We start from the raw sequence: 14539 nt of genomic DNA on the forward strand, positions 1-14539 counted from the left end.
TGAGGTAACACGCTAACATGCATTTTGGCCCAAAGCCTCTCCAGCTAGAGCTGTGAGAATGGCTTTTGTTCTGCCACAATGGAGAGGAGAATTCTCATGTATATTTTAAACAGCATGCTGAAAGTAAGGACTGATCTTCCTTGCTAATACCAGGGAAATTTTATTGAATTCAATGAAAATTGCATCTGAAATCCCTCAGTGGTAAAAGGATCAGGTCTTGCAAGCTCTCTGTTATGCCTACAGAGTTAATTTCCATTAGCAAATTAATTTTCTTTTGCTTTTGTCTAAATGAGCCATGAGTATCCAGCCACCATTACAAATAAGCATATTAACACATTGTCCTTTTCTGTCTACTGCTTCTCTCCTGTCCTGAGTTCATTTGGACACAAGTGACATCAGTCACATCTGGAGAGATTGCAGCTAGGGTAAGTGGAGGTGGCAGAGGAAGGAAATTGCACAGGTACAGACCTGGCAGCAAAGCAGATACTGCCATGATACTGCCATGAACCAGTCCAGGAGAGAACTGTGCCCATCTGTAAATCTAGTGGAAGAAGGGATATGATTTCATGGTTTCATTTGTAATGCAAGAGGCTGTAAATTAATCTATAACCCAAAATTAACTAAAACTTCAGCAGATTATTAATGGAGGATATGTCCACTTATCCCATGCTCACACATCACATACAACTACAGAATATCTGATGGCTCCTGGGTATGAATAAGACTGGCAGTAGCTCTTTTGTTGTCATTATCTACTTCATCATTATAGCTGCAGTTCATCCTACCCCTAATTTTGGTAACCAGGCAGGTAGAAATTCTTGCATCTGCAAGGGTTAGCACACACAAAATTGTATTTTAAATTTGGAGGCCTCTTTTCACCCTCCACTTTCACTGAAGAATGCATCAGTGCTGACTGTTCCTTTCTGGGATGAAGGATACTCAAGCAGACAAATAAACAACTTAAAACTTCTTTACTGTTGCAGGCTCATAGATCTGCTTGAGGAAGCCACACTGCATGGAATACCCAACATATTGTAGGCTGGTTAGAAAAGGTAAATTGGAGTAGTTAGGGAAATCTGCCAGCAAGAAAATGAAATTTATCTTACCCATGACATTTTCACTGTAGGGGTCTCTATGGGGAAAACTGATGACAGCTCTCCAGATTTTACAGTAAAAATGTGCTGTTGTTACAGAGATGGACAGAAACTGACTGACTGACCAACCTTTTGACTTTCATACATAGCCTACGGTGTCAGGTTCCTGGCATGATGCAGGCACAGCTTCTATTACACATTTCCTGCTGGAAGTTGAGTACATATACTTAAAAAGCAAACTAAAAAGTCACAGTTCATTGACAGTAACTGAACAGAACTGAGAAATGATAGCTTGAGAAGTCAGGAGCTAAATTACCTGCAGAGAGCACGGATAGGTAGAGACACCAGCCACTGAGCACTGCAGCCAAAACATGGTCAGCCACCTGTCTATCCAGTTTCACAGCGACTCTGCCCTATGGATCTGCCCCCCTCTGCTCGTCTCACAAACACTGCACTGGGTAGCAGCTCAGTACCTGGGCTGGGTTGGCCAAAAGGATGATTTGTTGTAGTTTTACCCAAAATATTTTGCTGGTTTTTTGTGTCTATTTTACTAATTTCTGAGCAGCTGTTAGAGCCTTTTTTCTTCCTACTTAAAGTCTTCCTTTTCTTCTCCTCTAGCAGCATGTTGTTTACATGCCCTGATCAGAGCAATCAAAGGAAGTTGTGAGATGCCCAATTCATGCAGTTTGACTTTCTGCCTAAAGGTAAGCTTTTTCTTCAAGACTTGAAGTAATGTTATACAGGCTTCCTCCAATCTCCTTTTTCCCATAAAATGAAGAAGCCAGTTTTACCCAGCTCAAAATGCTGTTTGAAGTAAGATTGTAGCTGTCTATACATCAGTGGGAAACACAAACCTCTGCACTGAATTGATCACACTGGGCTCACAGCCAGTGTCTGGTGTCATCCACCTGCTTCACCTACCTCAGCTCAGAGCTCTGGGGATAAGAAATAAGTCTTTGGAAAAACCTTCCGCATGGGCACTTCGACCCCTCCCCATCTGCAATATAAACATCTACCTGGACTTCTCAGCTCTAGAGCTGAGCACAAAGGGGGGAAAGGGCACACAGAGGTATTTTTAGACACCTCATTTCTCCCCACACTCTTGGCTTGAATGCTGGCTAAAGAAACAGAGAGCCAGGTTATAAAAGCCACAAAATCACAGTACAGAGGAGTTGTGGACAAGGTATTGGCCTCGCATGAATGGGATAGGAAATTTCCTTCTTAGCTTCCAACTTCTATCCTACCCTTACTGGTGGTCTTGCCTGCTGCTTTACAGTGCTTCACCATTACTAAAGGACAGACATGAGCCAGCCCACTGCAGACCCACATGGGGTCTGTGCCAGACGCTGGAAGGCTTTCTTGTGCTAATATCCATGTCTTCAGCTCAGGACTTAATCCAAGAAAGAATTCTTATGTTTTAATACCAGGAAAGAGAGTGTAAAACCACCATTATAATTAATACTTCTCTGAGATATGTCATGCAAGCCAGTCTGGAGAGGACAACACTCTAATCTTTTTGGTGTTATTGTAACCTCATGCCCACAAGGAAAAGCAAATATCAACTTCAAATTAACTATAATACACACAGTGAAAGCTAAGTGGAGTGAATGAGGGGAGCCCAGAGATAAAACAGGCTGCTCTCCAAATATTATTCTGAAAATTAAAGTGAGTGGATGGAAGATATACATCATGAAAATATTCTATTATGCTCAGTGTACTAGAGCAGAACTTTCACCCCTTTAAACTCTCATTAAAATGCAGCCATTTTTGTTTCAAAGGATTAACATGTTGGCTCTAAAGAGAGAAGAAAAATGTGATTCATGGTGTGCTTGGAATTAGATATTGTTAATTGAAAATAACCCTAGGCACCTACACAGTGCTTTTCAGCTCAGAATCTTGAAACTATTTTGTTTGTATAAAATTCATTCATGTAAAGGGGCTGCTAAAAGATGTGTGCAGCAAAAATCTCATTGAAGAGTACTGAGGGAGCCCTTGTATGCTTGCACTGTACACTAAGGCAAACATCACTTATGGGCAGAAGGCTTTTGAAAATGTGGGGACTCACTGTCACATAGGAACAAAACACCTGTCTGTAAAAATAGCAGGAAATTATTTATTATGGTTTGGCTGCAGCTGAATAGGTGTCTGTACAGCTAGATAAAACAAGTCCCCTGAAAACTCTGGAGCCAGCCAGTTTTGAACCCAGCATGTGAGGGGCCCTCTGTCCCCCTCAGAAGGGAGTCACCCACTATGACAACCCTTCTTAGCTTTTTACTATTAGAGGTGGTGATCCATCTGACAGATGAAGTGTAATTGAGAGGCTCGCAGATAATTTTCTTCTATGTCATCTATCTGTCCCTCTAGATCCAGGGCCTCATACCTATTCTGAAGTGGCACCTGGGTAGGTGATGGGGATTGGAAGGAATTTTTATCACCTCTCTGAGTAGGGATCCATTTCCACTCCCTCTCATCCACCAGATGTCCTCCTACTGCCTGGCATGGGAGTCCTCTGACTCCTGGTGGGCCTCCCTCAAGGATGGAAGGGCAGAACCCTACCAATCTGTTTCACTTTCCCTAATACTCCTTAGTCTTTCTACTTCCTCCTTAAGCTCGGCCATCCACTTAAAGATCATTCACCTGCTACACTGCTGACAGGCTTCTTCTGCAATGCCCCCTTCTTCTGTAATGCCCACTGATAAGCTCAAACACTCCACATAGGAAGGGGTCTGTGTTGGAGTGAAGATATATCTTCCAAGTCATTTGTTTCTGAACCTATTGCAACTTAGTCTAAGCTTACTGATAAGTGGCGAGGACTCAGAGGGTTGGGACAGTGACGTAATCAAAGTCACACTTTGGTACACAGAGGCAAAATAAGCATCAAGGTCAGGAAATTTTGCAAAGTGCCACCAGATGAAATAGATAACTCTGGAATAAAGATGAAGAGAGCACCACATACTGAAAGGAAAGATCTGTTTGAAGTAGAGAGAGCAGGATGACAACTTTCATGTGGCTAATTGACGCAGCAATTCCAGCAGGAAGTCCTGCAACTGATGAGTGCACCCAACACCTCCAAATGCCCACTGGGAAGCAGAGGTGATGAACATCTTTGATAAGCCATTTTTCTGCAGGCTTTCATCCTTTGCTAAGGTAAGGGATGATTTCTCTCAGACCTACTAGCCCCCAATGACCTTTTTGTATAATCAGCTGGGGCCTACCCTCGCTCCTGGAAACAGGAATACTTCCTTTCACAGGAATAGATTTTCTCCCCTGTGTCTGGGAGGCAGGTCATGAAATAGGGAAAGATACAGGTATAAGACTTAGTGAAGACAACTAAATCCAAAGTGCTCTATTCTATACCAGCTTTGGCTCTGGCTTCTCCAAGGAAGAACTGGCTATAAGCTGCATGTAAAAGGCCAGTGATATTAAAGCACTTGGTTCTGAAAGGATCTGGGAATGAGAAATGCCACACAGTAGAAGCTATTACTGTAGTCATTTTACTGTGGACTCTTCACTGTCAGCCTCAAAGAGTGGTGGAGGAGAAGGGTGGACTGGAGGAGGCTGGAGGAAAAGCCATTAGGATGGGCAGAGAGGGCACTTCCTGGACCACACTTAAGTTAGAGCTATGGACAAATCTCACACCAGAAACCCAGAGAAGTCAGTGAAAATGCTCTTATTGTTGTCATCAAGGTCAGGATTTCACAGAGGTCTGACCTCAGCTATATGTAGTCCAAAGTATAGGTCACAGCCTCACAAAGGGAGTTCCAACAAAGCATAGCAGTGGAGTGATATTTGCCTTTAAGCTCTACTATATGTCACCATGGCTTTTACGTCTCATTCTTCTCTTCTATGTGTGACCTCTTCCTAAGACTCTGCATTGAGCTCCCTGCAGAGGTCATTAGTGCCTCTCCTGGGGCAGCAAATGTGGAGACAGGAACTCAGTACTACATTCTAGATCCCTGTCTCTGTCCTCAGATAGCTTTCCAAGCACACAAGGGGAAAACACGAGTGGTGTTTCAATTAGCACTCAGTGTGTGCCAGATGTGCCAGGGCTCTGAGCCCTGAGCTCTCTGCTACACTGAGCCTCCCTGTGTTATTGGAATGGCACCTGCTGCTGTGTGCAATGCCTCCACAGAGCACCCCTTCCCTGCCAGCCCAAATGGAAAAGGTGGCAAAATCACTGAGACTCTTTGACTCTAGCAGAAGGGGGAGTTTGATGTCCTGTTATAAAATCACATACAGGGAGCATAATCCTTGGCCCTCATTGTCTCCTGAAATTAACTGAATTTCCCACAGAAATGCAAGGAAATTTTATCTTAATAAACCTTCATTATTTACTGGCTTTACTCTGCTCAAGTAACCAGGGGGAATTTAAACTAATCATTTGTTTTCCTGTGGAAAAATCCCATGCACTGTAATAGAGGAGACCCTGAAAGGCTTTTATCTTAATTACTGCAGAAAATTACAGAGAATTAGATCCTTTGTAATGGTTTTCTGAATCATCCTTTGGGATTTGATAGCAAGAATATAATTTGCTATTGAATTGTATAGACTAGTGGAATAACAATGCCTCTAGAAAAGTGTTCACTATCTATTAATGTCTATAGGTCTTCCCTATAAAAGGTTTCTAAAAGCCTTTTATTTACAAATATTTCCAGGGGGTTCTATTATGCTGTTCACCTTTGTTTATAATGCACACTCATTAGAGTAAGAAGGGCAAAAATAGCAGAGATCAGAGATCTGGTTTCTGGGAAAAAGGACTGCATGAAATTACAGGACACCATCTTTGTAACCCTGTGAAAATGCATCACATAGCCAAGGAAGGCAGAAACAAGTTAAGGTTGTCATCATGCATGGAGTTACTGTTGGCAGACCCTTGTTCCCAGCTAAACTCTGCAGCTTTAGGGAGATGCAAAGAGCTTTACTTTGTATTACAGGTCCCTAAACTAACACAGTACATTGACAGTGGAATTTGATCATAGCCTGAAAGCTTGCATGCAAGGATCCATGTTTGCACATGTAATATAGCAATAATTGATCAATTCCTTGTTTACTTCTTCAGCTGAGCAGCAGCCAGGTCTTTCAGCTGCAATCCCAGCTCCCTCCTGAGCAGACTGTGCTGTACACCACCTGTTTCTTCCTCTCCTAGTACTTGTTGAACTGACAGAAAAGGGCTCCCTGAACCCTGCGCTGCACCCTCACTTCCACCACACAGACATCAAGGGAATTAGGGTGTAGGGCAATAGAATATAAGGAAATAAAGATAGTGTAGAAAGTGATCTTACCCCTAAAGAGTTGCAGCTGGGCCAATTATCAAAGATTAGGTCTGACTTTACAGGCCACAGCTGTAACCAATGAGAAGCAGAGTGGGGTGGCTGGGTAAGCAGGGAAATGGAGTTAGTTGCTTTCTTTGTGAAAAAGTCAGTGCTGTGAGGAGATGCCCATGAGAAACACCAAGAAGGTATGAAACCTTTGTGATAAGGAGACAACAGTATGGAACCCCTGCAAGAAGATGACAACATTAGGGAAAACTGTCTCAGTTGTGCAGTGGTTTGCTACACAGATCTGGTCTCCCTGTTAACATGCTGAAGCATCTGAGAGATGCTTGCAATGGCAGCGTGGTGGGGCACTGTCAGGTGCTTTGTGTATTTGGGAGTGATACCAAGCACCTCTTCCATTCCCCTGGTCAGCAGTAAGAGCCATACAGTATCTGCTTTGAGAGTTTTCCATTTCTGACGGGATTTTCTGTTCCTTTTTTTGGTTTATGCTCGCTGCTTTTGCTCTTTTCTTATATGACCTTGAAGGAAAAGACCTTGCTGAGTGTAGCTGTGTGCTATTCAACAGAGTTTTTACTTCACCATGTGGTGAGGAATATGCTGAATGGTGCCTGACTCCAAAGTGTGCTGCCAGAGTTACTCTGGGTTTAAGCAGTACAGCTAAGGCTGCCACATGCAAAGTTTGCAGATCTGGGAACAAGAGAAGTCACAGAAAAAGTCTAGGCATCCATCTTCAATCACCCCTTAAAAGTGCCCAGCAGGTAAAATGGAAGAAGAATGTCAACGGCAACTTCAGATTTTGCTTGTTTCTGCAAAAAAGGTGAGGATAGAAGAGGAAACACAATGACTTTAGGTGACTTTCCAGGTGACAACATGCCAAGATTTCACACAGGAGTCAGAGAGATTCTAGTACTGAACGATACTGAGGGGCTTTTTGAGAGAAATTAAATTAGGAAAATGTTACAAAGCTGTCCCAACATTGCATACCTGTGCCAGGTATCCCAACACTGCATACCCATGTGTTTAAAGTCCACATGACAAAAGGTGTTTGCTAATCTCAGACTAAAAGGTGCTTTTCATTTTCCAGGAATCCACTTATATTGCAGATACTCACATGCCAGCTGCTAAAATAAAACACTTAAGAATAAATACAGATCATTCCAGAAAGCAGAAAACAGCATGCTCAGTACTGGAAGTGGAAAACAGATTATGTTAGTTACTAGATTTATAAGTTGAACTAAAGCTAGAAAAACCATTCATGTGTGTTGCAGATCTGACCAAGTCCTGTCTCTTTAATGCCTTTCATGAAAAGCACAATTATCTTGATTTTCCTTATCTTTCCTTCCTTTCCTCCCCTCCCATTCTTCCATTATTTTTCATTTGCAATTGTCTGTCTTGGCAGACAGACAAGTCCTGTGTTCAGGACACAAACTCCTACTCATTATTATAGATCTCTAAAATGTTTTATCTAACATATTTTCAGGCTGTCACTAGAATTACAGGAGAATATTTTTTGTTGTTATTATAGATTGTTCCTGCTTTTTGTTTATCCATCTCAGATTTTCCCTTTCTCAGATATGAACCCATACATCAGCCAAAGCTGTGCTGAAAGCTTCTTCTCAACAGCACAAAAAATGAGCTCTTAAAAATCTGCCAGCAGTGGCCAGATGCAGAGAGATTTTTTTAGTGAAACAGGGCAGTTAAAAACAGTACAGAGCTCAGGCTTCCTGAATTTCATTTTATGTTAATGTATTTTTATTAAAAGACATGAAGAAAACTAGTAAATCTTCATGCTAATCAAAAGGAAATTGATATGTCAGTGTGGTTTCATAGTCATTTACAGATTGGGATATTCTAACAGGAAGCATAACGTTGGGAAAGGCAGAAGAAAGAGACTTTGGGCTTTAAACATGTGACCAAGGGAGGTTTCCTCTTTGTGTGGATGCTGCCACAGGGAATTGTAGCATTTCCTGCAAACCTCTATTTTCCCCACACTCTTATGACCACTAGTAAGAAGTGTGTTCTTCATAGGAAAGAGTCTGGGTGTTGGAGTGTTTCTTGTTTTCGAACTTGGAGAAATAGCCATCTTTTACAGCTACAGCCATTTTTCAGCTGTGGCCACTACACAATGGGATTTGAAGTAAGAAATGATGATGAGACTGCTCCAAAGAGGTAGCAGGTATGTCTGCATCACAGTTGCTATTTTACTGAGTTTGCATGTAAAGTGCTGTGTTGAAATCTGCTCAAGAGCTGCAGAATATGATGTGAAATTTAAACTGCTGCTGGTAGTCAGGTTGTGAGCAGAGGGGTGTCTCAAGAAATGGTGTAATTGGGTCTGGTGGTCTGTACATCACTGCAGGCACAGACCCACTGGGAACATTTCTGAGCTCCTGGATAGGAAGAAAGTCACTGAGTGAGGTCTCTGAGCACACAAGGAAATGAAACAGAAGTGCTAATGACCACTTCTTCATTGTATTTATATCTGGTTTCCTGTACAATAGAGCCCTGATTGTAATTTGTGGGTTTTGCTGTTATTGTAATACAAGCAATTAGCTACAAATGAACAACAGCAGTGAGTAGACAAGCTATACATAATGCATATAGATGTGTAAGGGAGCATGTCATACTGTTTGTGTTTCCCAAACTGCCCCACCAACATTTATTTATTACATATGGAACCAAACCCAAACACCAAATCTGTATCCTCTCCATGTAGGAGAAATTTGCACATGGGTGAGGGATTTAATGTTCTGGTCATATCCCTGTACCAAAGCATGAGCTCCAGTTCAGCACTGCAATGCAAAGCACTGCTCAGATATGAATCCAAATTTTACTGCTTGAGAAAATCCCAATTTCAAAATAAATTTAATGACAGAAAATTAACATAAATCCAGGAAATGAGCAGCAGAAATCTATACAAACATTGCTTGCAGAGGTCCTGAGCCAGCCCACTTAGAGACGATGAAGTTTTTCAGATCAATTTCAAAAGTCCCGGGCTACAATCTAATGACACTTTACAATAATGAGATTAACACATCACTAGTGTATTTTCACCTAAGTAAAAGACAAAAAAAAAAAAAACAAAACACTGAGGCAAAAATAGTAAATGATCCACCTGGGGACTTTCAGTAGCTGTTGTCTGAAGCTGGTTGAGAATCAGGAGTTTGCTTCTTAGAACCTTACTTAAAAGCATCTGCTCTTCTTTTAGAAAATGTTTTAAGCATCCTGAGTATGGGTACTTTGAGGCTGGCTGTGACAGATGCAATGCTATTGTTTCAAAAAATTTTAATGAGCACAGCTCTGCTGCCACGCGGACAGCTCGATGCTGTGTTCTGCTGACAGGATGCAGATCACAACTCTTCACAGGGGAAGGCTTTTTTTTCTTTTTTTTTAATCTAGAGAAGAATTTTAAGTCTGTCAAGGAAGCAACACACACCTTTTTAAAACTGTATGAAGATTGTGGTGTGTGCTGGATGCTATTGGCCTGACATAACCCTTGGCATATTGAGATTGTGCCTGTACATCATGCAGATTTTTTAGCTCCAGACACAAAATTTGTTGTTCCTGGAGGGGGAATAAGGAGGAAGCAGAGCTTGTCATTTTCTCTGGGAGACACCTGGGGGACACTAGGTGTTTGAAGAGGGACACAGCTGAGTATAATCCTTGCTAGTTTGGCTGACAAATTTAATAGTTGTGACCACACATGTCCCATGTGGAGACAGCTCCAGGTGGCATGAGTTATTAGAATTGAGCTGATTTTACCCTAAAAACAGGAGAAATAAAGAGGGAACCATGAATACAACACAGGAGCCAAATTCCTTGCCAGTTCCAGATCTCCAGAGTCTGGAAGTGCTGATGGGGCTCTGTGACTGCAGTTCCTCAAACTCTTGCCCCTTTAAAGCACATAATTTGACAAGCACAGCCAGGGACATGTCCTGAGTCCAGACTTCATCTGAAAGATCCTGTGTGCCCTGAGTCTGCGCTAAACCCAGATTTTGCAGATTCCAGCCTTGTGATGCCTGAAGACAGCTACCTGTAAGTGCTGTTTTGAAGATATTTTTGCTGTGTATAAAATTCTGGCATCAGAAGGAAGGAAAAACCTGGCACAATGAAGCACAAGGAGTGCTTTGGTTACATCATGATATTCTGTGACATTCCAGTTTTGTCCAGGAGTCCCAAAAAAGCCTTGCTACAGAACCAGACAAGGGACTGCTATGGAGGGAAAGATCTGAAGAGCGGTGAAGCAGCTGCAGTACACTAGGATATCACCACCTCAATGAAAGTGAGGTCCTGAATGATGTGAAACCAGGTTTCACATTTAGAGAAGCATCCACAGGTGCTTCTCTGGGCTCCTTCCTACTGGGACTGGTGCAGACCTGGGAATTGAGGTCCCACAGAGAAAGTGTACAGGCAGAAGAAAAGGGAGAAGTCTTGGCCAGGATCCAGCTATCAATAGGAAGAGCACAGCTGAGTGCCAAGCCAGTGAAGGAGAGGGAGGAAGATGGCACAGCAGGATCCTTGGTCTGCCACTGAACGACTCTCTCCATGTGAGCAGCTCATTTCCCTGCTCTGTCACTCTTCTTATCTGCACAGACAGCCTGTTCTATAGGCCAGGACCAGGTTTGTGCAGCACAAGGCACAAAGGACTCTTGAACAGCTTAGAAGGTACTGCAATAATACAAAGCAGAAATTGCAGCCACCAGATGGAGAAAATAGAGCACTTCCAGTCAGCAATTTTGTTCCTGGTGAAAGTCCCATGCCACATGAAGCTTTGAGCTACAGCTGCTGCTTTGCTAAGTACAGAAAAGGGAGGTCTTTCTGGAGTCTACTTTGAAATTTTAAAAACTGGGTACAATTTCCATGAAATGAGGGATGAATTTAGCTCATTTTTCATCATGCACTAATTACCAACTGCAGCGAAATATTCTAAGATGATGTATATCAGGCTCCATCTTATTTCTGGATCTTGCTCCAATTAATTCCCTCTACAGTTTACAGCACCTAAATGCACTGAGCATCAGGCCATGAGTTGCCTGGTCTATCTCCCTTGGTACCCTGGGCCAATTGCTCTTCATTGCTACTGCAGTACTGTTTTGCCAGTCTTAGGATGATGGTATTAATACTCACTTGCTATCCAGCAGTTTTTTTGAGCCAGCCTATTCAAGTGTGAAAAGCTTTTTGAGGTCCCAGGTCATGCTACAGAAGTGAGAATAGCTATTTCTTCTCTTTCACATAATTTCTCTGTGGCATGTTGTATTTCTGAATGCTGGAAGTGGGACTGGAAAGAGGGTATCTGTTCTGCAGAAAAAAGGAAGAGGAAGTCTATTTTGAAGGAGGAAAAAATAGGAAGGCTGTTTGAAGGAAAGAGAGAACACATGGGAGAAATAAAGGGTGAATATGAGAGGGAGAGCACAGATTCTAGTGCTGGTGAGAAGCAGTTTAGTAATCCAGGTTTTCAATCCCTATCCCAAATAAAGTCAAGTCCTCGCTGGCAATTCCTGGGGCCAGCATAACAGAGGCTATAGGTTCCTTCCTAGTCCCAGATAATGCTCACAAGAGGAGCTTTGAGGATGTTGCATTTTTTCCAAAAAGAGTTCAATTTCAGAAAGAAAAAAGATTTGGTAGAAAACTCTGGGCCAACACTATTTGCAATCTCATTCTCATTTATTTGCTCAAGTAATCCCCAGTGCTTGATTTACGTAAGACTTGAATTAACTGTGTATTTATTCAGAGATCTTAAATTACACTGATGTGATGAGGTAAAATTGCAAGCTGATGCAGTTTCAAGGGTATTAACAAGCACATGATGGTGAGGCAGATCCCACTTGCCACCGAGGAATCCAAGCCCATTCAAAGGTTTCTAGAGAAGGTGGTAAGAAAGATCTTTTATAAGTACAACTGCTTTTCATGAAGCAAAATTTATCTTAGCACTGAGGTGAGGTAGAGGGTTGCAGTACCTGTCAGGGACTTTTGAAGAAAATTAAAGCTGTTTGTTTGATGCTGCTCTTGGTGAGCAGTCTTGGTTTGAGCTCAGACACTGAATGAAGCAAATTTTTGGATCTGAGCAATTTCTGAATTATGCATGGTACCAGGAATAAAACAAATCATATGAACAAAAAGCATGGAGCAGCTATGAGCCTAGTATAATGGAAATTTTCTCTAAGTATGAAGGTGACTATAACTTCAAGTAGAGGTGTCATTAAAAAAGACAAAATGAAATCACCATTGCTTCTGGTGTTAGCTGTTCCTGAAGAACTTCATGTTTTCCACAGGTGCTTAGTGAATTCAGGCAATGAAAGCTAGCTACGAAGTTGTCACTGAATGGGATTTAGACCTGTTAAATGAAGAGGGAGGAAAATGATAATGTAAGTCTGTGGTTGATGTGGGTGGAGAGTTGACAGGACCATTTGGAGGTCCATTGAAAGATAGAATCTGAGACAAAATGCTCATAAAGAAATGACTGGAACTTCTAGTATTGAAATATGATGCAGCAAATAGAATATGGTTAGGGAAGAAAGCTATCTGGTCCATGAAGCTTGTGGAGGTCATCAGCTTGAAAAAGATGAAGCAAGAGGATTGGGGATGAAAACTGTAACTGGTATAAAAAGATCTGTCTGCTCTGCCCAAGTGGTGCCCGTGATGCATGCGGCAGAGCTGCTGGAGGTTTGCACCACGTGAAAGGGAAACAAGGAGACCCACACAGCTAAAATGGTTATGACAGGCACGCAGGAGACTTAGAGGTGTTCAGAGACGGACAGGGTTGGTCTTGAAGTGGCTTGGGGCTCAGGAGCTACTGTGACTTCTGTGGGAGCAGCATCATCACCAGAGGGAGCTGTCCGCCTGTATGAGATTGTCACCCCGGCAAGAAACGCTGCAGGGAAACAGCACCAGGGCTCCCAAACCCTGGCAGGGGCAGGAGGCGAGAGAGCTCAGACAGGCAGCGACCGCAGCAGCCTGGAGTGGAGGACATGGGCTGAGCCGGGCTAGCAGAACTAATCCCCCAGGGCAGGCCGCCCACACTGCACACTGCTAATTGCTCTTCTGCAAGTCAGATCCTGCATGGTGCTACTGCCATCAGTTAATTGGATTTTTTTTTTTTTATTTTATTTTTCTGTAGGCTTTGCTGGGGAGGGAGGAAGAGGAGAGGTGGTTGGTCAAAGTCAGACAAGGCGCTAGTCAGAGGTTCATGTGACAAGGCAGCTGATCACCAAGGCTCCGATGGTGAATGAAGTCGATGTGTGTCAGTCAGCTGTGAGCAGCGTCTGAGCACAACAGGGCCCGTGTACCCAGCAGAGGGCATGTGCACACACACACAGTCCTGCCTGTACCTCTGGGACATAATTTCTTAGATAATGAGCATATCAGTGCCCAAAACGGTATCTATCAGTGGCCACAGGACAAAGCCAGAGGCACCAGGTGTTCTGCTTGAATGGTCTGTGGTTTCTCTTACAGGGTCCAAACCTACCCTTCTGATGAATTTCAGATCAAGGCAATGATTCAGAGGAGCTAGGCAACATCCCGAAGCTCAGGTTTAAAGACTGGCATCTGTATTTACAATGTATCAGGCACACCAGCCTGTAACCTCTTCACACTGAGCTTAGTTTCGCCTTCCAACTATTTATCCAAATGCTCATGCCTGATTTTGGTAGACATATTTTATCATAGTCTGAGACTGAGCTGAAAGCTTTGTTTCCTGCCAAGAATCTTGAGAGGATAATACATATCCAAGCAGTTTACATCCATGGCATCTAAATGCCCTACAGAAGACAAAAACAATGTATTTGTATGCTCCCTGGGCAGAAAGACAGACAGTTCTTCCAGTGGATGCACTAATACATGTAATGGATAGTGCTGTATATGTTCAATGATGGGTCAAGGCACAGAAGATCAGGCTAAAGGGAGAAAAGCCAATGCAGGTTGAAAAGTTAGAAGGCATTAAAATTACATACAGAAGGAAAGGGTGTAGTCTTGTCGATGGGAGAAATGGATGATGATGAGAGGTCTGGGCTCCTTGCCGCAGGCTACTTGACCTCAGGCAAGTCTTCCGAGATCCCATTTCCCCTCCTTTCCTTTGTCTATGTGGCTCCCAGGAGCTTCGAGACAGGGTTGGTTCAAGCGCAGGAGTTGCTATACTTTATCTTGATCATTTCTCCTAGGACATACCATAAATTA

General features: G+C 42.8%; 1 protein-coding gene across 4 annotated transcripts in view; it reads left to right on the top strand.

Annotated features, from left to right (window-relative positions):
• The first annotated feature begins 1002 nt into the window (after nucleotides 1-1002).
• Nucleotides 1003-14539, top strand: part of MB21D2 (Mab-21 domain containing 2) — a 71809-nt gene continuing 58272 nt past the window's right edge. The window contains exons 1-2 of one of the 4 annotated variants that reach the window (XM_064721243.1): nucleotides 1003-1052; nucleotides 1713-1798. In XM_064721243.1, the coding sequence (XP_064577313.1) occupies nucleotides 1016-1052; nucleotides 1713-1798 (123 nt within the window). In that variant the 5' untranslated portion in view covers nucleotides 1003-1015. Of the gene's footprint in view, nucleotides 1053-1712; nucleotides 1799-6491; nucleotides 6553-7050; nucleotides 7188-10147; nucleotides 10403-14539 lie in introns of those variants that run through there. The other 3 variants (XM_064721245.1, XM_064721244.1, XM_064721247.1) reach the window with 3 other exon arrangements.

The sequence above is a fragment of the Zonotrichia leucophrys genome, chromosome 9 (genome assembly GCF_028769735.1).
Source record: "Zonotrichia leucophrys gambelii isolate GWCS_2022_RI chromosome 9, RI_Zleu_2.0, whole genome shotgun sequence".
NCBI classification, from domain to species: Eukaryota; Metazoa; Chordata; class Aves; order Passeriformes; family Passerellidae; genus Zonotrichia; species Zonotrichia leucophrys.